The sequence below is a fragment of the Marmota monax genome, unplaced genomic scaffold (genome assembly GCF_021218885.2).
Source record: "Marmota monax isolate L192 unplaced genomic scaffold, Marmota_monax_Labrador192_F-V1.1 WCK01_AAM20220418_F8-fsc00027, whole genome shotgun sequence".
In the NCBI taxonomy this organism is placed as follows: Eukaryota; Metazoa; Chordata; class Mammalia; order Rodentia; family Sciuridae; genus Marmota; species Marmota monax.
This window is the reverse complement of record NW_026694617.1, coordinates 952,060-975,000: the sequence shown is the minus strand read 5'-3', so window position 1 is coordinate 975,000 and position 22,941 is coordinate 952,060. Positions and strand designations below refer to the sequence as shown.

Genomic DNA, 22,941 nt, shown 5'->3' with positions numbered 1-22,941 from the left:
AGAAGATATTTTATTAGTAGCACAGGTCTTTTTATAATGTCAGTAACTGTTAGTTCTAAATACTTTTGAGAATGTTAAAAAATAGCTTGGATCTGGTATAAACCTAAATGAGTCAAGCCTTTCAAAATAGCACATAAGCTTATTTATTCTCAACATCATTTAATTTTAATTATTACTTAAAGACTATTTAATGTTGGTTTAACTTTTCTATAGAAACTAATTTTGAAATAAAAGAATTTTATAATTTTCAAAAACTTCTCTAAAACCACAAAGAAATTACTTCACAAACATATTCAGTTTACTTTCAACCATTATAAACCTTGCTAAGAGCCAGAATTATATAAATAAGCTAAATGTTTAAGTTAAGTCTCTTTTCAAGATCAGATTTTGAGTCCTAAAAAATATCAACTAATTTGCTCTACAAATATTAAGGGTTTTACAATTGTTGTTACTTATATTTAGACTTTATTGTTTTTGTTTGTTTTTCAGGAATCTAATTTTTCTTGTAGAAAAGGTAATTTACTTCTGAGAATACAAGCAGCATGACCTGAAAATTTAGTGTATATTTTTTAATTTATATTGGGAATGTACAGAGTGAAGAAAAAGTTGTTAAGAACCTAAAAGAACCATTCATTCATAGAAAAAATAAAAGAAATAATAATGTTTCGGTTCTTTCTTAATACTCCTAAGGGAAGAAGCCAAAAGAAAAGCCAAAACTAGTACTTGATCTCAGAATTAAAAAGAAAAATAATATAAAATATACTCTAAAACAAAAATGACATGTAGTCATTAAAGTCAGAAGTATGATGGTTTCAAATGAACCAGCTATGTTTGGGAAAGCCATAACGATTACATGCTTATGCTTATATTATACATTAAGACAACAGAGGGCCGTTTCCATATTTCAAGGAAATTATTTGCTATTACCTGTGGAGAAAGTCTCCAATAAAGAATTGAAAATAGTTATGGAGACTGATACTGTTGCTACTGTTCTATTTCTAAGAAAGACATTATGAGAAGCACATTTATGTACTTATATAGACGTGTATACACAACATACACAGGTATAGGTATATATCTATGTGTATGGACACCTGTATGCATATACACACATATAAACAACAGCATTTTCTAAACTGCTCTCACTTATCAATCTAAATTACACCAAAAAAAGTGAGACTGTACCCAATTTAGAAATAGAAGTCTTGACTATGTAAAATTATTATATAATGGTGAACATGGTAAAAATATTGAACATAAAAAGTAAAGAACAAAAATATTCTGGAAACAAAATTATTGCAACTGAACAAAAAGAGTACAGATAGCCTCAAAATTAAAATTTATCTTCATTATCCACTCCCTACAAAGACAGTAGATTCACACTACATGATATCTATAACTATTTAAAAACACAAAACTTCACAATTCATTCAAGTAAAATAAACTGTAAATGTCCATTTATTAAGTGTGTTGCTTTAATTATTTAAACCATAATCACATTTTCAAAGCATCTTTCCAATTCCCCAAATAGAACTCACTTACATAGAGCTTATACAGATATATCCCTAATTACTTAAAAGATATAAAAAGTCCTTTATCTCATTAAAAGAAACAAAAGTCTCTTATCATTGAACCTTGAAATCATCTTTGATCAAATGAACTTCATATGCATTTAATTTAAATTATTGTATGGAGATGATTCACTCAAATATTTGAAGTATTTTTTACAAATATTAGCTAAAAAAATATAAAACATTATTCTATTATAATTTCATTACTTACCTATAAAGTACTGTAGGAAGAGTAGATGTCTTTTGTGTGCCTCCTTCTTTTTTACTTGGTTTTCTCTCCTTGGGTGCTCTCAAAATTGCTGGTATGTTCAACTTCTATTGATTTGAACAAATGCAGTATATGTTGTTTTAAAGATGAAATATAAAGCAACATTTTCCTCTATATGCCACTGGAGCCAACTAAATGTACTAGGATAGTGAGGGGAAATCTGCTTTACCAGCTATTACATTGGCAAAAAGAAATAAGTTTTTGTCTAACAATCACTTCTATTAGAAACCTATAATTACATACTTTCATCCATTTTCAGTGGTATATTAAAACATTATGAAAATTAAATTACTTTATATTGAAAAAGTGAAAGATGAGGATAGTGTATAGGAGGTTTAAAAAAAATAACATAATTCACTTGACAAAAAAAATATCGAAGCCGTTTATTTTCCTCAACATCCCAACAATATTGGTGCTCCATAGGTTAATTAGAAAAATTATCTTATTGGACCAAATTCTCCAACAAAAGTGTATGAGATTCTCTTTGGGTTTCTACTAATCTGTAGAATGCTGGCTTCTCAGACAGCAACCATCTATCAAAATCATTTCTTAGTGGCCCGGTGGGTCCACATCTGCTCAGCCAACTGGAAAAAAAAAGTCTCAGGCAAACAGTACAAACAAATTCTGTTTCAGTTTTGCATTGTATATTTGCACAAGGAAATTTGTAAGCCTCTATGGAAAGTCATTTAATAAATAAAAATGTCTTTTATAGTGAATAATTTTTTACATTGAATAGGAGATTCTTTTGAGACAAACTTGCAATTCCAGCCAAAATGTAATGGCAACTAGGTAAATAAACTAAAGCTTTGCGCTCAACATTACCTTCTCTAAATATCAAATACAAAAACACACCATAATCTTCAAAAACCCACCAACAATCTATCATCAGGAATAAAGATTAGTTCTTTCAGAGCCAATTCCTCATTCTCATCTTTAAAAATAAATTATTCTTGATTATACTTGATTATACCACGAATATTCTGTTCACAAAAAAGCTAGCATGAAACAATAAAAATCAGAATGAATTAGTTCATTAAATAATACATCTACACAAATTATGTGATAAATTTGACTCTTTGTAAATATCTTAAAAAATTAATGAAAAAATATATTTTTAAAAAAAAATTCTCCACAAATAAAACTTTTTTATTTTTTTTTGGTAGTACTAGGGTTTGAAACCAGGTCCTTCCCACATGCTAAGCAAGCACTCTACCACTGAGCTTCATCCCCAGTCCTAAAACTACTTTTATATTAGAAGTACTGGTTCTTAATCATCCTTAAAAATATCTCTTAAATTATTAGAAAAAAATCTTAACTTATTAATTATTTACATGGTACTAAAAATGGCATTTAAAAAATTTCATTTAGCAATATTTTTTTCAACACCAAGAACTTTAACAGGCTAAAAGTATTTGAGGATAAAGGACTTTTTTTTACAACTACAATAATAGCTACTGTTGAAGGGGAAAAACTACACTTAAGTTTGAAAAACTATCCTTTACACAGCTCAAAAGCAAATTAACATGAAAATGACTCTCTGCAGTTTCTTTTTACATTTAAATTTTTATACCCAAATAAAATAAAGAACTGAATATAACACAAGAACATAAAAGAAAAAATATGGCAAAAAATCCAAAACTTATTTTAAAAGAAGGTGGTATAAAAAAGAATGTGGCAGAACTCATGCTTCAAATCTTAGTTCATCAATAAATGACAGGTCAATCAGTTTGAGCAAATGAAAAATTTTTGCAAGCAAGATAGCAGTTGAAACAACGAAATTAAGCTACAGGTTTCAGTAGGCAGCTTCCAATGCTTTAGATGTATTTCAGGCAGAAATCATTATCCAAGAGGATGAGACTCTGATCAAAGAAAATTCTTCAGTTAGTGAAGTGACAGTCATGTCAGAAACCTAGTCTTTGAAAATGAGAGTGCATAAGAATTGAAGAAAGCAATTGGAAAGAAACTAACCTGCCCTGTGATTCTGCCTAGTAAGGCCCAAATTCCTTGCCCTTCACTTCGAAGTTTTCCATTCAGATTTTGTAGTTCTTCTAATGATTCACATAGCTACAAAGTGAGTAAGTCAAATTAGTAAAATTCCTTATGTAGGAATTTAAATAATTTATCAATAAATATGCAATATCTACATTTAAATTCCATATATTTTAAAAATATTCAAGTCATAATACCTCTGAGAGACAAGGCTATCCAATTAATTACAAACATCAACAGAATGTAAGCATTCTGTCTTATGATGACACACAGTTATATATTTCATTATAGTTTGTTATATAATTTTACAATACTCTGCTAATTAATCCTTGCTTCCGACAAGACATATTTCTATCATTTTCGCCATGATCAAGCTAAGAATCAAAGGACTTTGTAAACTGGCTAAGATCACAGAACTACCAAGAATCCCCAGGTCTTCCGAGTCTAACCAAATCTTGTTACTACAGTGGCTGGCTGACCACTAAAACTTACTTTTATTATTTTTTAAATTCACTTGAAATGTTCTCCAACAATAAGTTAATACTAGTTTTATTTGCTTATGTTACTAAGTACCTGACACTAGCCACATTTTGTTTTTATATATATTATTTCTCTCCTCATCAGAATGAAACGTACACTGAAAATTTAAATTGAAAAGTATTTCCATATAAAAAGTTATGTTACAATACAACTCAAGGTAAAAACAACAATTTAAAAATAAGTTTCAAATTTTTCTACAAACTAGAGAAGCTCTATAGTGATACTGTGTGCATGTTAGGAATAAGGAATGAAGTCAGATGCATGAACTCCAACTCTAGGACTTGACTACTACTACTATGTGAGCCTGGGCAAATTACCTAAACTTTTCAGGACTCAGTTTCCTCCCTGAAAATGTTAGCAATAATCATTATCTATGCTACAAAATTAAGGTAAGAAGCAAATGAGTTGGTATATATAAAAAGATCAGAATTATGCCTGGCACATAGAAACTACTCAGTGAGAGAGTGATGATAATAAATGTACTGAAGGGGAGAAGAGCCTCAAAGCTCTAGAATCTCAAAAACGAGACATATATGGAATTCCTACAGAATCACAAAAGAAATCATAAGATCTATGATACTCTGCTATGTGTTTTGGAGCCAACTTACCTTATTATATTCCACATGAAGCTTTTCTTGCTCATTCTCTAATTTATCCTTTATATTCTTTTGTTCAGCCATATTTTCCTGTATTTGAATCATGCGCATATTTCTCTCTATTTAAATTAAATATCCAATTTTACTTTAGTAGAAAGTAAAAACTGGTATAAAAAATACACAAAGAAAGAAACTAGCTATAGAGATGATCACATAAACCTGCATTATTTAAACACTTTTAAGTATATAGAAAACAACATGAACCTAGATTTTTACAAACATATACCACTTAGGAAAAAAAACATGCCTTTATTTTGATATAGTAACATGGCTAATGAGTTTCTAAAAATTAATAGCATAAAATACTTGCATTAGCATATTTTTCTCAGTAAAAATGTGCATTATCATTGTCTATACTGACCAAAATAATAATTCACAAAATCAGCAGTGAGAGCTGGTTGCTTATGTTTTCTCCTTCCATCCACACTAGAACTAGTATCTGAATTGTCCACTGGAAAAATATCTGTACTGATCCCCATTAGTTCTGCTTTCCGCATCAGTTTACGAATAGCTGAAGCACTACTAGTGAGTGGTCTAGGCAATTTTTCCCTTGGAACCCATGCCTGGGGTCTAGTGGATCGAGCCAGTTCTGCCTTGGCACGATATTGCTGAAGCCGGGCATTGATCCTTGCCTGTAAAAGAAATGTACACAAATTTTAAAAGTTAAAAAAAAAAAAATAGAACATACTCCTTTTGATTTAAACTTTTACACTTAAAGAAAGTAAAGATAACTAAAACTCCTACTTGAGGTAAATTATATGTATCAGTGGTCCTTAAAGTATAGCCTTATTCTGAGATTAAAATAAACTGAATTTTCACCAAATAAATACTGTCCTGAAGCTTCTCAATTACGGCAATAATTTCCACAGATTTACTTAATGTACCCAAAAATATGTTATAAATAATGGGCAAACTGATCAAATCCTATGCATAAATGAACATTAGAACTGAATTGAAAAAAAAAAAGAAATTGTACTGATAAAATAATTTTTGCCACACTCTTCTTTGGAAATATACTTTATAAATGGCTGCTTTGTTGACTAGATGAGGAGCACAATCTTCAATAACAAACTCTACTCACCATTTTACTTTAAATCACAAACCACTTCAATAAATGAATTTCAAAATTATACTTTAGATATCATCGGCAAACATGCGCAAGATCTGAAATCCTTAATCTTAAAAGGAACAAAATGACTTTGGCATGATTCCCATACCTGTGCTTCTGGTGACAGTTGTTTCTCTCTCTCTTGCAAAGACATTTTACAGTAGGACTGTAGAGCCAAGTAGTTTTTTCTCTTCCACTTTCTGTCTAATCTATCTGCATGTTGCTTACAATAAGCAAAAAATGGATCTGCTATATCCTATTTTTTAAAAAAGAGGGGAAAATGAATAGTTTTCTCCAATGGGTCATTAAAAAAAAAAAACACACAAAAGAACAATACTACCTTTTTGAAGAATCTCCTAGTGTTGGTTACTTCTGTAATAAATTGTGGAAGTCATTTTCATACATCATGATAAAGATTACTGCTTTAGAACTTAATCCAATTTCAAATTACTATGTCAACTTCAAATTACTGACTTGAAATAACATTTTTTTTCTTTAAAGGGCCTTATGGAGGACTGGAGGTATTAGTTTGAGAGCACTTGCCTTGCATACACGAGAACCTGGGTTTAATCCCAAACACCAAAAAAAATAAAATAGAGGGCCTTATGGATTTAAAAATACTGAAATCAAATTGGGTATATTGTATATTCTTTACAAAAAAAAAACAGTTTAAAACAAAAAAGATTTTAATACATTTAGGTAGAAACTATCAATAAATATTAAAGCTAAAATATATAGATTAACACTATTAAACAACAAATGGCAATTTAGGACTAATCAGCAATATAGGACTAATCAGCACAGATTAAGTGGACAATTTCTACATGGTTTGTGTAGGCAGATCTTACCCAGTACAAAAACAGATTAAGAAGGCAAGACCCTATCAATAAAAAAATATGTAGGGACTGCTGGGCTGCGGATATAGCACAGTTGGTAGAGTGCTTGCCTTGCATGCACAAGGCCCTGGGTTCAATCCCCAGCATCAAAAAAATAATAATAATAATATTTGGGAACTGTTATCAATAAATCCATGAGCCAAAATAAACCTTTCCCTTTAGAAGTTGAGGTATTTGTCTTAGTAAAGGAAAGCTAACACAATTGAATTTTAGAACATGAATATTAAATAGTGGGGGCTGGGGCTGTAGCTCTGGCACAGTGCTTGCCTACCCTGTGTGAGGCACTAGGTTCAATCCTCAGCAGCACCACATAAAAAAATAAATAAAATAAAAAGTATTCTGTCCATCTATTACAACAAAAAAAATTAAAAAATATATTAAATAGTGTCTGCATATACAATCCACAACTTATAATAGTTCAATTTATAATTTTTCCATTTTATAATGATGTAAAAGTCATTTCTACTGAATGATACACATTGAGTAGAAACTACCTCAGATTCTGAATTTTGATCTTTTCCCAGGCCAATGATACATGGTACAACACTCTTGAGATGCTGGGCAGTAGCAATGAGTCACAGCTCCCAATCAGCCAGGAGATCAGAAGAGTACACAACTCAAATTCTACAGTGTATTATGCTGCTAAACTATCAATGTACAAGGTTAGGGGCACTAAATTAGAAAACCTTAGGAGACTTTGAACTTATGATGGGTTTACCAGGAGAAAACATCATCCGAAGTTGACCAACATTTGTATTTCTATCCATAAGTGCTTGTCAAGTTATATTTCTGGACTAACATATAAACTGGACAAATATGTTCCACACATGACATTAAATGTATTAATAAGTAACTAAAGGCAAGAGAAACATAAGCAACACCTGCAGTAACCTTGATGAAATTTTATGGGTAGTTATTTATTCTATGGTTATAGTTTAGTTCTTAAAGAGTTTTGTCCTTAAATCTGAAATATCCAGATAATAAAGACCAAAACAAAAAAAAATATTTGGGGGCAAGTATTGTTAATTTCTTATGCCAATACTTGAAATTTCTAACATTTTTTTATAGATGAAAAGTTTTTAATGTAAATTCAATGTCTACATATCTGGGATCTTGACACTAAAAGAGAAAAATGAATCTGAAAATACACATATTTTAACCTATACCATATACAAAATCATAGCTATATAAAAACTGAAGGTAACCAATGTTTCTTTGTGAATATCTTTCACATGGATAATAACTATCTGTCCTTGAGCTGGGCATGGTAGCGCACTCCTGTAACCCCAGCCACTCGGGAGGCTGAGGCAGTAGGATGGAGTTCAAAACCAGCCTCAGCAACGGTGAGGCGCTGAGCAACTCAATGAGACCCTGTATCTAAATAAAATACAAAATGGGCTGAGGATATGGCTCAGTGGTTGAATGCCTCCGAGTTCAATCCCTGGTACCAAAAAAAAAAAAAAAAAAAAAGTATCTATCTGTACTGTACTCAAACTTAATTATGAAGGTACATTTCCGCATGTGGTATTCATCACTTGGTCATTTTTCCCTAAATCTTATGGCTCAATTTTTTTTTCAATTTTTTATTGTAGAAAAACACAAAAGAGGGCTGGGGTTTTAGCACTCGCCTGGTATGTATGAGGCACGGGATTCGATCCTCAGCACCACATTATAAAATTAAACAAAATAAATGTGTGTGTCCATTTACTACTAAAAAAAATTTAAAGAATACATAATATTTATCTTTTTTTACTACAATACAGAATTTACTAAAGAGATAAAATACTCATGTGGAAAACTAATCTCCAGGAGATAGATATATTTAGATATAGATAGATAGATAGGTAGATATGAACTCAAAAAACTTAACACAAAAATGCAAATAACTCAATTAATAAATGGGCAAAGGAATTGTACAGGCACTTCACAGAAGAAGAATATGATCAGTTAACAAATATATGAAAAAATATTCAACATCTCTAGCAGTTAGACAAATGCAAATTAAAAATACACTGAGATTTCATTTCACCAGTCAGAATGGCAATTATCAAGAATACAAGTAACAAAAAATACTGGCATTTTTATTAAATACAGAGGTATTCACACATTGCTGGTGGGGTGCAAATTGGTGCAACCACTCTGGAAAGCCATATGGAGATTCCTCAGAAAACTTGAAACAGAACCACCATTTGACCCAGTTATCCTACTCCTTGGTTTATACCCATAGGGCTTAAAATTAGCATGCTACAGTGACTCAGCCCATCAATGTTCATAGCAGCACAATTCACAATAGCTATTACTATGGAACCAACCTACGTGCCCTTCAACAGATGAATGGATAAATAAATTGTGGTATACATACACAACAGAATACTACTATTCAGCCATAAAGAGAAATGAAATTATAGCAATTTGACACTTCATTTAATGGATGTAACTGGAGACTATCATGCTAAGTGAAATAAGACAGTCCTCAAAAAACATAGACTATTCTCTCTGATTTGTGGATGCTAACTCACAATAAGGGGCCAGGGAGGCAGGGAAGTCTCTTCGAGAAGTACTTTGGATTAGACAAAGGGAAATGAAGGGAAGGGAGGGGGAATGGGAATAGGAAAGATGGTAGAATGAATTAGATATTACTTTTTTATGTATATATATGATTACACAACCAACATAATTCTACATCATGTAGAAGCAGAAGAATGAGAAGTTATACACCATATATGTATAATGTCAAAATACATTCCACTGTCATGTATAACTAATGACAAGTAACATAAATAAAGAAAAAGTTAAAAGAAAAAAACCTAGGATAATATTTATCATTTAATCATTTTTGAGCACACAGTTCAGAAGTATTAAATACATTCATAATGTTTTGTAACCATCATTACCATTCACCTCGGTAATTCTTTTTATCTTGTAAAACTGAAATTCTAGATTATGAACAACATTTTTCCATTCCTTTCTCTCCCAGCCTCTGGCAACCACCATTCTACTTTATGTCTCTATGACTATGATGCTATATAAAGAATCACACAGAATCATATAGTTTGTCTTTCTGTAACTGGCTTTATTTAATGAAACATAATGTCCTAAAATTCATCCATTTATGGGAGATTAAAGGATTTCCTTCCTTTTTAAAGTTACATTTTCTTTACTATTTTATGAATGAACATTCCAATTGCTTTCACCTATTATAAATAATGCTGCAATTAACATACATGTGTAAATGTCTCTTCAAGACCCTATTTTCAATTCTTTTAGATTTATACCCAGAACAGGGTTGCTGATCACACGATAATTATATTTCTAATTTTTTGAGGATCTGCTATGCTTTTTTCCATAGGAGCTGTACCATTTAATATTCCCAACAAGAGGATTCAAGGGTTTTAATATTTTTTCATGCCCTCACCAACACTTGTGCTTGTTACTTTCTATCATTATTTTGATAGTAGGCATTCAGATGTGTGAGGTGGTACACCTCACTGGGGTTTGGCTTTCCCTAAGGATCAGTAACATTGAGCATCTTTTCACTGATTTGAAGAATATCTATTAAACTCCTTTGCCTATTTTTTAATAAGTTTTTTGGGGGGTTATTGGTGGTGTTGTCAAAAGTTTTAAGAGTTTTCTACATAATCTGGATAGTGATCCTTTATCAGATACATAATTTGAAATATTTTCTCCCATTCTGTGGGGTGCCTCCATACATGGTTAATTACAGGTGAAATATTTCATCCATTTTTTTTTCAGTGTTGGGGACCAAATCCAATGCCTCATACATACTAGACAAGCATTCTCCCACTAAGCTATATCTCCAGACCTATTTTATCAATTCTTAAACCACTCTTATTATTTGCATAAAATTACTGTCTGAAACCAGAGTAAATTGAATCTAAATTTATATTAAGCAACTTAGTATATTTTAAATTATATTTCTTATAAAATGTATTTACCTTTTATCTTAAAAAAATAATAATAATGTAGCAAATAAGGTTTATCCAGGAGAACAAAATTAACCTTTGGCATCAGATTTTACAAAAAAAAAAAAGTGTTAGGAATTAGGCTTATTAAAAGCTGACATATCATTCATACCAAATGTGTGTGAATCAATAATTGTAAAACACTTTTAAAATATCCAATTCTACCTTTCACTTTAAACTGCACCAAGAGTTCATTCCTACCAATTCTAGTTCTCCTAGCCATATTAAGGTACCAGTTCAGCAGTTAAAGTCAAGCCCTAAAAATTTAATTCATGAATGTCTTCAAAGTTTGCGGGAAAAATCAATAAAACCTACAAATAATCTTATACTGCTTCAAAGAAAAATTTTTTAGGTAGCAGTACAACACTGATCAATAGTAGTAAAATTGTATTTTAATCACAGAAGAAATTACTATATAGGTTTAGTTGGAATACAGGTAACTTTAAAACTAACTACATGGTACCATAAGTTAAGACTAACTACAGAGTATTATGACAGAAATGCCAGTCTTCACAACTAAACCTGTGCTAGAGCACAGTTTTTAAAATAACATGTGTCATAACATGGTTTCAACAGCTTTCAGTAACACAGGTTGTGTCATAACCTGGTTTAACTATTCTAAAATAATCTGAAATATTTACAAAGTGGATCGAAAAGAATAAAGACTTCAAATGTTTCCTCACCACTGTGATAAAGCACTGTGGCAGAAGGCTATGAAAAGTCATAAAAAGTGTGTTAAGGTGTATAATATCATCAGATGAACCTGAGGTATTCATACTATTTTTTCAACCTTTGTTTAATTGCCTGTATAAAACTGCCATAGAAAAAGTAAGAAATCCAACTTGATAAGTCTTTAGAAATAAAACTGCTTCCCAGAAAAGCCAAAGGAAATATAAAACTGATATAGAAGGCAAGATACGCTTACAAGCAATATATCCATTCTAATTTGAAATGTTTCTTTTTCTTCTTTCCTTTTTTATTTTCATTGTGATGCTAGAAATGGAACCCAGGGTTTCATGCATGCTTAGCAAGCACTCTAACAAGGAACTCCACCTCTGGTCCTAAAATGTTTCTTAATTAAAAAATATTATTACATTCCATGAATCCCAATGTACAGATCTATAACAATATACAATCATGACTTTCATTTTAACAGAAATATTACTATCAAAAGCAAATCTTATTGATATTAATTTAAAGTCTTGACTTTTTTAAAACACTTTTGAGAAACCTTTATTATTTTCCAGTTCTCTGTAGAACACAAACCAAAAACAAATGTAAATATGTTTTAAATCACTTCCTTCAAGACCTTTTCTCTTTCCAAAAAGGACTATATATGGCTCACTGCAAAGTATAATACCACCATAATATAAAAGGTTCTGCACTCAATAAGTCTGAAAAGAATGACTACAAAAGAAATGTCCTAACTACAAAGCTCAACTTTCCAGTATACAACTAAGCTTAAACTACAGATTCTCTGATACTAGTATTCACTGGGAATTTATCTGGTACTCTGAGTCTTACTTATACTGCACTATATATTTCTAAACTTCTTTCCATCATCTAGGGTGATAGCCATGACTAATTCACATAACCCAAATGTAGAATCACAACTCTGTTCTACCCAATAGCTGTGAAAATACTATGTTCATCCAGTATCCTTCACCAATTAATCAAGGTACACTCCTCAGAATCAGAGCTTGGAATTAAGACAGATATATATGTATTAAAAATAAAATGTTCCTATAAGATCCACTTAAATAAAAATAAAATAGAAATATATTCCTCACATTTTTTCAATAAACTTTCTTCATCAGATTATCTGTATTTGTTTCCTGGCTATGAAAGAAAAGTACTAATACAAAAGCCAAGCATATATTTTTGATATTGAAAATTCACCTAATAAAAGAAGGAACATAACAAAAACAGGTTTACATATTACTGTAGAGCTATCATGACTACATCATAAAAATTACTAAATAAACATTCAATCAATACCCATATTAAAAAAAAAAAATCAACTGGACCTGCTCTAAGGACTCTGTACCACTTGAAAATTATTGCAGACCCCCAAAGTTTATGAGTTATACATTTAGATAGTTATTATATTATAAATTAAAACTGAGAAATTTTTTAATGTTCATGAATTTAATCTTAAAATAAAAGCCTCTTATCATAAATACATATTTTATTAAAATCACTATAACTTACACAAAAAATTTAATGAGAAGAGGCACTGTTTTTTTTTTTTACTTTTGTAATTCTTTTTAATGTCTAAATGGATGACATAAAAAAAGATAACTGGATTCTCAAAACTGTTTCAATATTTATGATGCTATTTTGCTATGCTGTGAGTACTCTCTGGAAATCTCTACTACTCATGAAAATGCAGATTTTAAAAAAGCAAATAATGGTTTCATATTGTTGTAAACATAGTTTCAATCTCACACTCCTTGAAAGAATCTTAACTCCTTGAAAGAATCTTAACTCCTTGAAAGAATCTTAAGATGTTCCCAAAATACCCTTCAAAAACAAATAATCGCCTAATCCAATGCCAGTAAACCTTTAAGGAATACAATGGAATTATTGGTAAAAAGATAATAACACACCAAGGAGATAATTACCCAAATATATTTGCAGACTCTTGTATAAAATATGCTGGCATTTTGATGCTTTAAAACACCTGGGATTGTGTATCATGTTATCTGTTAGATCTCACCATAAAAATTTTAATGTTTCCCAAAAGTCTAACTAGTTTTAAGATTAACAAAACTCAGATATTTACTCTTAAAGTTTAGAATAGTGATGTAAGAAAGATTTTAATAAATTTTCAAATTTCTTTTGTTTTGTATCTTGTTATAGAACATAACAGTGTCATGAGAATTATGTATTATGAATACATTCACCACCTACAATTTAAATTAACGAACCTCTTCTGCTGCTGCCTCTGAAAGCAGACCTTCCTTCTGGGCACAGGTCACATGAAAATAAGCTCTGCACATCCCTGCATCACAGCTAATGCAAACTCCAGTTCTAGCAAAACGAGGATCTTCACAAAAGCTACATTCCTACAAAAGAACAATAGGAAAATTCCCACAGCAAAAAAATATTTCTAAAACAAAGATACTTCTCATTTGAAATGCTAAATGCTAAAGAAATATTAATAGTAAACCAACAGAGTACCAACACAAGTCATAACTGTAAGCAAGCCAGGAGTTTATAAAAAAAGGTAATTCTCTATACAGTTTTAATAAATCAAAATGCAACTTAAATAACAATAATATAATGATAACAATTAACAATTAAGATGAGCACTTAATATGTTCCAGGCACTATTCTAAGCACTTTACATATATTAATATATATAATCACTTAACACAACTATTATATTGAAGGAGTGAGTTATAATTACTCCTCTATTACTCATAGGAAAATTAAGGTAGAGATGGGTTCACTCACCTGCCCATATAACAAAAAAAATAATTGGGAGTCATGCTTCAAACCAAGACAATCTTACTTCAAAGTCCACCATTAACCTATACTAACTTTTAACAGAATCTTGCTTGAAAAATAAAAATAATTAAGAGACTATTCATCAAAAAAAAAACTAATGCAATCAAACAAATGATGCATTTTTAAAAACACTTTTAAAAGAACTAAATGTAATTTTAGATTTAAAAAGCTGGTGAAAAATGATAGTGATACACAACACAGAAAATTATTTACATTATTTATATATAAAGAGGAAAAACCATAAAAAGAAAAGTATAAACTGCTAAATTGTTAAAAATCCTCCAATTAAATTTATTTTTTATCCTTTTAACTATCTTAACAAAAGAGTCTAGTCTCGAAATATGAATTGCTCTAGTAACATAAATCTTCATTTTAAAAAACCTGCTAAGCCAGGCACAGTGGTGCACACTAGTAATCCTAGGGTCTCAGGAGGCTGAGGCAGGAGGATCATGAGTTCAAACCCAGCTTCAGCAACACAGAAAGGCCCTTAGCAACTCAGTTAAGAACCTGTCTCTCAATAAAATTTTAAAAAGGGCTGAGGATGTGGATCAGTGGTTAAGTACCCCTGTGTTCAATCCCCAGTACTAAAAAAAAAAAAAAAAAAAAAAGTACTAAACCATGAAAGACTGCCAATAGACAAAGAAGTGTTCAGGGTATATATTCTAAGTAAACTAAATATGAGGGAAACATGCAAAAATAAAGTTTCATCAGACTGTAGATACTGTTTGAAAACTATAATAGTGACTACTCAATGGGTAGACAGCACCAGGATAAACATTAGCAATGAGTAAAAACAATAAGAACAAGGCTCTGGATATAGATGTGAACAACAATGGGTTCCATTTTATCTATAAGCTAGATTGTACATAATTTTCAATTCCATTTTTCAATGATACTTTCTTAAAGCAAAATAAGCAAGAGATCATTAAGCTCCTGTTGTTTCTGTATCCCAAATCCTCACATAAGCAAACAGAAATTTAGAGGAATTCCTTGTAAACAATCTGACTTTAAAAAACAGAGTTTCAGCCAATCACAAAGGAAAACTAAACTTTAGTTATATATAACTTGGGGCTTTCTACTAGACCTCATCCACGTCTCTATAGGTAAGCATGGCTATAATCCATTAAGTAACTCTTCTGCTTCTGCATTAAGCCTGGAGCTAATACTGCTAAAACAAAGCCCTCTGAACCTCTTCCAGTTTTTACTGCTGCCTAATTCATAAATCTTTTAATGCTCAAATATACCAGGTGAAACTTATATCCAGAGATTTTTAATTATTTTTATTATCTGAAGTGGGATCCAAAGGAAACCTTTAGCAATCCCCAGAAAGAATGAGCAACCAGGTAAAGATCAGACCAGCATGTCTGCTGCTCTCTTTGTAACTGGAGGTTGTAGGTGAATTCCTCTCAGATTCAGGCTCTGCAAATGAGTTTTTAACCTCTCTAACTTTAGGGATTTCTTTAATCAAACTGGATCCAGGACCGGATTGAATACAATAAATAACAGGTTCAGTTAAGGTCTCAGTTAGGTACCTTCTGAAAATGGGTTCTGAATCTAAGGAGTCTGGGAGTCAAATTGAGATACCAGCTAATTCTATTTACAAAAATAACAAGCCTAGAACCTATGTATATTTGGAAAAATATGTGTGTTTTCCTTATTAAGGACAATTTATAATTACAGTAATCTTGACAAAATTATTCACTAGCAAGATGTGTTAGAAAAGTAATGACCCAAAAAGACTCAAAAACAATGAGATGTTGTTACTGATCAATATAAAAAAAAAACATCTAAAAGATAAATGAATCAAAAACTACTTCTCTAAAAGATTCCTTACAGAAGGCAAAAGTCTTTTAGCAACTATCAGTAAGTTAAAGCACAGCAGGAAAACAAAAATTGCATGTACTTAACATTTCAGGATCCTTGCTTTCCTGAAGGCTGCCTGTAAAGATAGCTAACAGGCAAATAACTTGAATACGACTATCACTGTTTGATGTCAATAATCTATCAATTTAAAAATGGTTCACAAATCTCTTTGGTAACTTATAACCTTGAAGTTAAATGATGAATATTCACAGAATATTTAGATCATTTTCAAAAAGGAAACTAGATCATTTCCGGACAAGATAAAATACTAAAATATTAATTGACAAACATGAATTTATCCATTTTTGGCTTTTCGTATGAAGAAACTATAAAGATGTGGGTCTCTTAGTAAACATGTGCTATGCCACATTGAAAAATGACACTCATAATTTCTAGAAGCAGATTTTAAAATTTTAGCAGACTTTAAAATTTCTAGAAGCATGTGGTTCTAGAAATTATGAGGGTTAAGCTGAAGAATGTTGACATGTGACAGGCAATCACAATTGCTCACTTCCTAGCTTTTACTAGAAACTAAAGTTACTAATAATTAGAATTCTAATGAATCTGTGATAATTATACCTAAAAATAATAAGAGAGAAACTCTGCTTTGGTTAAGTGAAGCTATAAGATATGAAGGCTATGTTTTTATAGGGATATGTTTTGTTAAAGAAATTAAGTTTTGTCCTACTGTAGAATGACTATTCTACAATGAGAAAGGAGATAAAGAACAGAACAAAAACTGAACGGATATAAGAAAATTGTAAGTTTGTAGAAGACAAATTTTGGGAAAGGAATTTTATATGTGATTGAGCTTGCTAAGATTTGAAGGAAATTCCTTAAAAGTTTTTCAAATTGAGTATTAAATATAAAAATACAATAACATGAGGCAAACTAGAATTTGGTCTTCTCTGTTAAATCAGAAAGATTTTCTTACAATACCAGTCTGTATTTAATAAAAAAAAAAAAATATGAAAGGTTTTTCTTTACTTTTACAGTAATCTACCTAGAAAACAACAAAAAGTTTAGTCTCATCAAAATAATTTCCTGTGTCATAGTATCTGTTAACAGGTCTTTAAGAAAACTGAGCCCTTTATTAAAAGAACTAAGATTTTTTTCCTACAATTATGTGACTTTCTATATGTGGCCATAAAATATAATATCAGAAATTGTCAAATTTCTCAATTTTCATTATTTCCAAAATAAGTACTGGAAGGTTGGTGTCCCCAAAAATTCATATGTAGGAACACAATACCCAATGTGATATTAAAAGGTAGCTATTTCTGAGAAGCCCACGTGAATGAAATCAGTGCCCTTATAAGAGACTGCCCCTTTCTGCCACAGAAGCCACAAGACACCATCTCTGAAGCAGAGAACAAGCCCTCACCAGACTCCATCTGTGAGTACCTTGATCTTAGAGTTTGATGAAAAACAGCCAATTTATAAACTATCAAGGCTGAGAGTCAAACTAAGCAGAAGATTATGTAGTAATAAAAATAAAGTGTATTCTTGAAACCTAAGTAAAAAGGGGGTACTTCTTATTTCTTTGTCATAATTTTTTATAAATTTCACTTCAAAAGTAAAGTCAGAAATTAAGATTACACTTGATACAACTGATTATAAACACTGTGGTCTGTGAACTAGGAAATATGTCATATGCCAATGAAACAGTAGTAGTATCAATTATCATTTTATACCACAGGTTATTTTAAGTTAACAATACATGGAAGAATTAACACATTATTAGTTTTGGGGGAAAGTATTATCAATAATAAATGATTGGCAGCTAAGGGCTCAGCACATAGGGCCACTGCTAATAGGCACTTTTGTAGTCAATAATAACATAAAGAAAAAACCATGGACACTAACAAGTAAAAATTTTCTCATTTAGATAATGAAAAACACTTTTTTCTTACCTTGGCACCATATTTAGAATAGTTCATTTCTGTTAGTGTTACTGGCCGTAATTTGTCAATATCTCCAAAGGCTACCCCAGGAACATACAGAGCACAAACAATGTGAACCCATCTATAAGGAGAGAAGATATGAGTTTGCTATCAAATCCTTTCATGAAATTCTCACAGGGGAAAAAAGAAACATTTAAAATATGCTATCTTAAAATACTATTGAAAAGAAATCTGTGATCAAATGTTAAAAATCTTAATCAGACACATAATTGAAGAATATAGAATACGTACAGAATAATAGCAATTTAGTACAGAAAAAAATGACTGCAATGAGTATTACTTTTTCAGCAACTCAGCCAAAAGTTAGCTTTAACAACTATAATTACCTTTCACTTAAAAATCACTGCACTTTGCACTTATCTGTTATTCTGAAATATTTGCATAAAACTACTATTCAAATAAAACATCATTTTCATATGCATAGAAAAATATTCATATTCATTACTGTAAGCACTTGGAGAATTAAGGATCCTAATTTAAGAATTAAAGATGCTAATTGAAGAACTGTGAAATTACTCTGAAGTAACTGCTCTTTAATGTTACTCTTTTCCAAATGCTCTTGGGTAATCCTTAAGAAGGACACTTTTTAAAAATAGTTTTGGTTTACAATTTGGCTTTCTTGCCAGGCTAAAGTTTATTGCTGCAAGAAGGTACAGAAATTACAACAATGTAAGGAAGTCACATTTTCACTCAACTCATCTGTTCATCATACCACCTATGTACTAAAACGTATATGCCCCAAATATATTTTAATGATGACATAACCAAAAAATGTTCAGTTTCACTACAATGAAACCAAAAAATGTTCAGTTTCAATACAATGAAAAAAATCAGAGTTGGTTCTGATTTCATTTTTTAAGTAATCTGAAGCATTTCTTAATATATTAGACATCCTTTGTTTGCTTACAACCAAACAAAACATTGAATCACCATCTTCGAAATTTAGGTAGTACATCCATATCATTTCTGTAAGATGAGATGGCAAATCTCCACTAACCTTGTGATTATATTAACAACAAATTTTGCTTTATCGCCTTTGAGAGGATGTGAGTACCAACTACAGGGTCTGGTTTTGTGGTACACTATGAGTTTTAAGGACTAAGAATCATCTATAGATATAGTGACCAAAATAATTGCAAATCTTTAAAAATATTATTTTTATTTGGAAAAAAAATCAAGGCTTTTGAAATTTTCTTGATAGAACATTTTAATTCAACTTCCCAAAACCATCCTGTGGAGTTCAATATGAATATACACATCTTCCAACAAGCAGCTGCTTTCTCAATTTAATTTGTACAGTTTTTTCATGCTCCACTGATATATTAAATGTCTCTGTATTCTGTAGGAGTTTATCTTTGATAAGCTCAACAGCTGGCTGCTTGCTTTATACTGACCTTCTTAAAATGTTTCAGAACAAGTCACACAAGTACTACAAATTTTAAACTGCCACTTCAGTGTGATTGGCACAAAAGTGTATACCATTTCACCCAACCACTCATGTGAGGACACCAACTTGAATTCTTATTAAAGTACATATCAAAGTCAGTGAAAAACCACTACTAAGACAATTTTGGTTCTTTTTAATACTAGTAAATACTGTTGTGTTCATGTTTAGCAGCATATACTTTGTAATTAAAACAAATAAGAAAATCAACACCCCCCAAAAAAAAACTTTCTTGTTACTTTACCATCCATTTTGCTTGCAGCTATGATGACAGATTGTTGATTAGTGAAAAGAGCAGATAACAAGCATCACATGAAACCACCAAAAAACAATAAAAAATGTCATTCTAAATAGAAACTATTACCAGATCCTTTTAAATGTATATATTTTAATAAGCCAGACTAAGTAGAAATGTTTCTCAAAAGACTCATTTCTGAACATAAACTATATTGAGCAAATGATTTTTAAATACTTTTCATATGTAGTAACTTTTTAGCATATGTAATAAATTCATTTCCAGTATGTTATTTTCATTCCCTCAATCAATAATCAATTACTAAGTGTCCATCAGGTACAGAGCAGTGCATAAGCAGTTTGAAAGTTATAAAGATGAATGTGAAGTGCTTGTGGCACAGTGTCTGGCTCACTGTCTTTACTCAGAGAACACTAGTTACACACACACACACACACACACATACACCAAAACTAAAAAGTTTCCTATGACTAGTAGATTGTTCTTACTTTGGATATCAAAAACTGGGTTCAAAAGAGTTAAATGATTTCAAGATATAACAAGGCTAGTAAGTGACAGAATTAAGACCTAAAGAATTCAATACTGCCTTTTTCACCACAACAATTATTTTAAAAATCAAGGAATAGGGCTCAGAGTGATATTTTCATCTCACAATAGATGAGAAGTCAACTAACAAAAGACTTAAAGAAGGGAAGTATATCTAATATTTCTGAAAATCAATAATATAAGATCATTTAAGAAAAAGGTAAAATATTCTCCCTAGAAAATGAAATAAAAATTTAATAACTAGAATATCCTGATGGTTTTCTCACATTAAATCACATCATTTTGTATGCAGAACTTGTGGCTCCCAACAAGAATAGAGAAGAAAAAAAGTCTTATTAACCCATGAGATAGAAGTCAATTCCAAAGCCTTTTTCATTCTTTCCATACATTACTCTTTCTTTTCCCTGCTTTCCATTTAAAGGTAGAAGATCAAAAGGTTTGTCCAATTTCTTGGCTTTTTATGCCTTGAATCAAAACTGATATTACATTATGCAAAATACATCAAGAACTATAATTTCCACTGAAGCTTATATGTGAATGTGGACATCAATGCAAAATGCTCTAATAGTATATACAAGAATTTTTTTGCCAGGCTGCAAATTAAGGTAAGTGTTTAAACATGTAATATTCATAATATTTGTATTAGCTATACAAATATTTCTCAGTAAATCTCAATGATTGAAGAGGTTTACCTTTTCCACATTTAGAAAGGACTTCATAAGTTTTGTGTATTATAAAAACATGAAAAGGCAGCTCTTCAATAAAACTTTTAAAGTGTTAACAAGAAAAAAAGCAAATACTAACACAAATCTCTTCCTAAGAAGCTCTATTTTCCAAAAGCTGCCTTACTTGTTCACAGTTTGTCGCCATAATTTTCAACTCTCAGGATTGGAAGAGTAACCAGAAAGAATTTATGCAGTAGCTAATTATCTTTAAAAAGTGGAGTAATACTGCTAAAAAGGAAGCAATAAGAGCAGCAGCAGCAAAAGTACAAGTAAGACCGCTTATGTTCCAGAAACTGTGTTGTTTTGCATAAATCATCTCATTTAATCCTTACAACAAGGCTTAGGAACTGAGGCTGAAAAGGTTAAAGCACTTGCCTAACACCACAGTTAGTAAAAAAAAAAAAAAAAAAAAAATCCAAATATAGGTACTCCAATTTGGAAGCGCATGCTTTCAATACAATCCCTAAATCTAGCCAAAGTCAGACCAAACATAAAAGCATGCCCATTTCTCTCATATAGACCACAAATTCATGTCTATGTCAATCATATATCTTTTAATTTTGGGTGTGATGAAGAAAGACAGGTAAGATTTTTTATCATTTTTCCCGGACATCAACATATAAGGTTCTTTCTCCAAGATCCCATGGCAGATCCTAGGCTATCCCAGGAATCTTATATAACATTTCTCAAGAGTCTGCTCACTGATTGAGGTAAAATGAGAAAAATATGTTTAATTAAGGTAAAATTTATTAAAGTCTATCCTTTATTTTGGAACAAATTGTGTCACCCTTTTCAATGTTTTGGTGACAATTTTTATTGACTTGTTTTGTTGTTAAAATATTAACCATATTTTTAAAAATACAGAAAATAACTTATTTGACAAAAATATAAAAACTTAGCACTTCCTCTCATATTGTGGGGGAAGTGTAGGAAGAATAAGTGATCTACAAAACAAAAAACTGAGAATTACTCTCATATTTAAGTCACATGCCACAGGTGACAGCCTCCTGGGGAAAAAGCACAAATAATGTCAATACTATTATGATGACAACTGCTCAAATGTGATAATAACCTTGAGTGTGACACTAGAGAAAAACAGCATGAGAGCATAAGAGTGCCAGATATCAAGTTATTTCCTCTCAGTTCCAAATTCTTACTTCAATACTTGTTCTGCAATAGTAGAACTCCTTCACATTCCCTTGTAGTGAGTTAGATGGTAGCAAGCATCATAATTCAAAGGTACAGAGCATAGAAGGAAGGAGTTTCTCCGAAGAAATAGGCGGAGCACATTTGCTTTGCCCCAACCACTTGTTCAGTCCCTCAGTGACCCCACAGCCCTGACCCAACATGAAGGTCACTTTTCTGTGGTTCACTTAACAGATACCATATGACCCAGACTTTCAAACAGTGTAGCTCCCCCTCAACATGCACCTAGCAACATACTTGCCAAGAACTGAAGACTAACAGGCAAAGAAGGAAATGTTTCTAGCATCCGGTAGACTACCACTACAATTTCTCCAAGAAGTCTGATCTGGAGGAAGAGGTCATTTTACCAATTTTATCCTTAAATAATCTCTTCCATCTGCAGGGTACTCTTTTCAGTTATTTTATATCTTATGCTT

General features: G+C 31.2%; 1 protein-coding gene across 3 annotated transcripts in view; it reads right to left on the bottom strand.

The window, feature by feature from the left end:
• Phf14 (PHD finger protein 14) overlaps positions 1-22,941 on the bottom strand; it is a 193,273-nt gene that overhangs the window by 136,776 nt on the left and 33,556 nt on the right. For all 3 annotated transcript variants that reach the window (XM_046422440.2, XM_058572102.1, XM_046422441.2), the window contains exons 6-12: positions 18,301-18,412; positions 13,942-14,079; positions 6,242-6,388; positions 5,386-5,656; positions 4,977-5,083; positions 3,808-3,903; positions 1,783-1,886 (exon numbers count right to left, since the gene is read on the bottom strand). In XM_046422440.2, the coding sequence (XP_046278396.1) occupies positions 1,783-1,886; positions 3,808-3,903; positions 4,977-5,083; positions 5,386-5,656; positions 6,242-6,388; positions 13,942-14,079; positions 18,301-18,412 (975 nt within the window). The remainder of the gene's footprint in view (positions 1-1,782; positions 1,887-3,807; positions 3,904-4,976; positions 5,084-5,385; positions 5,657-6,241; positions 6,389-13,941; positions 14,080-18,300; positions 18,413-22,941) is intronic.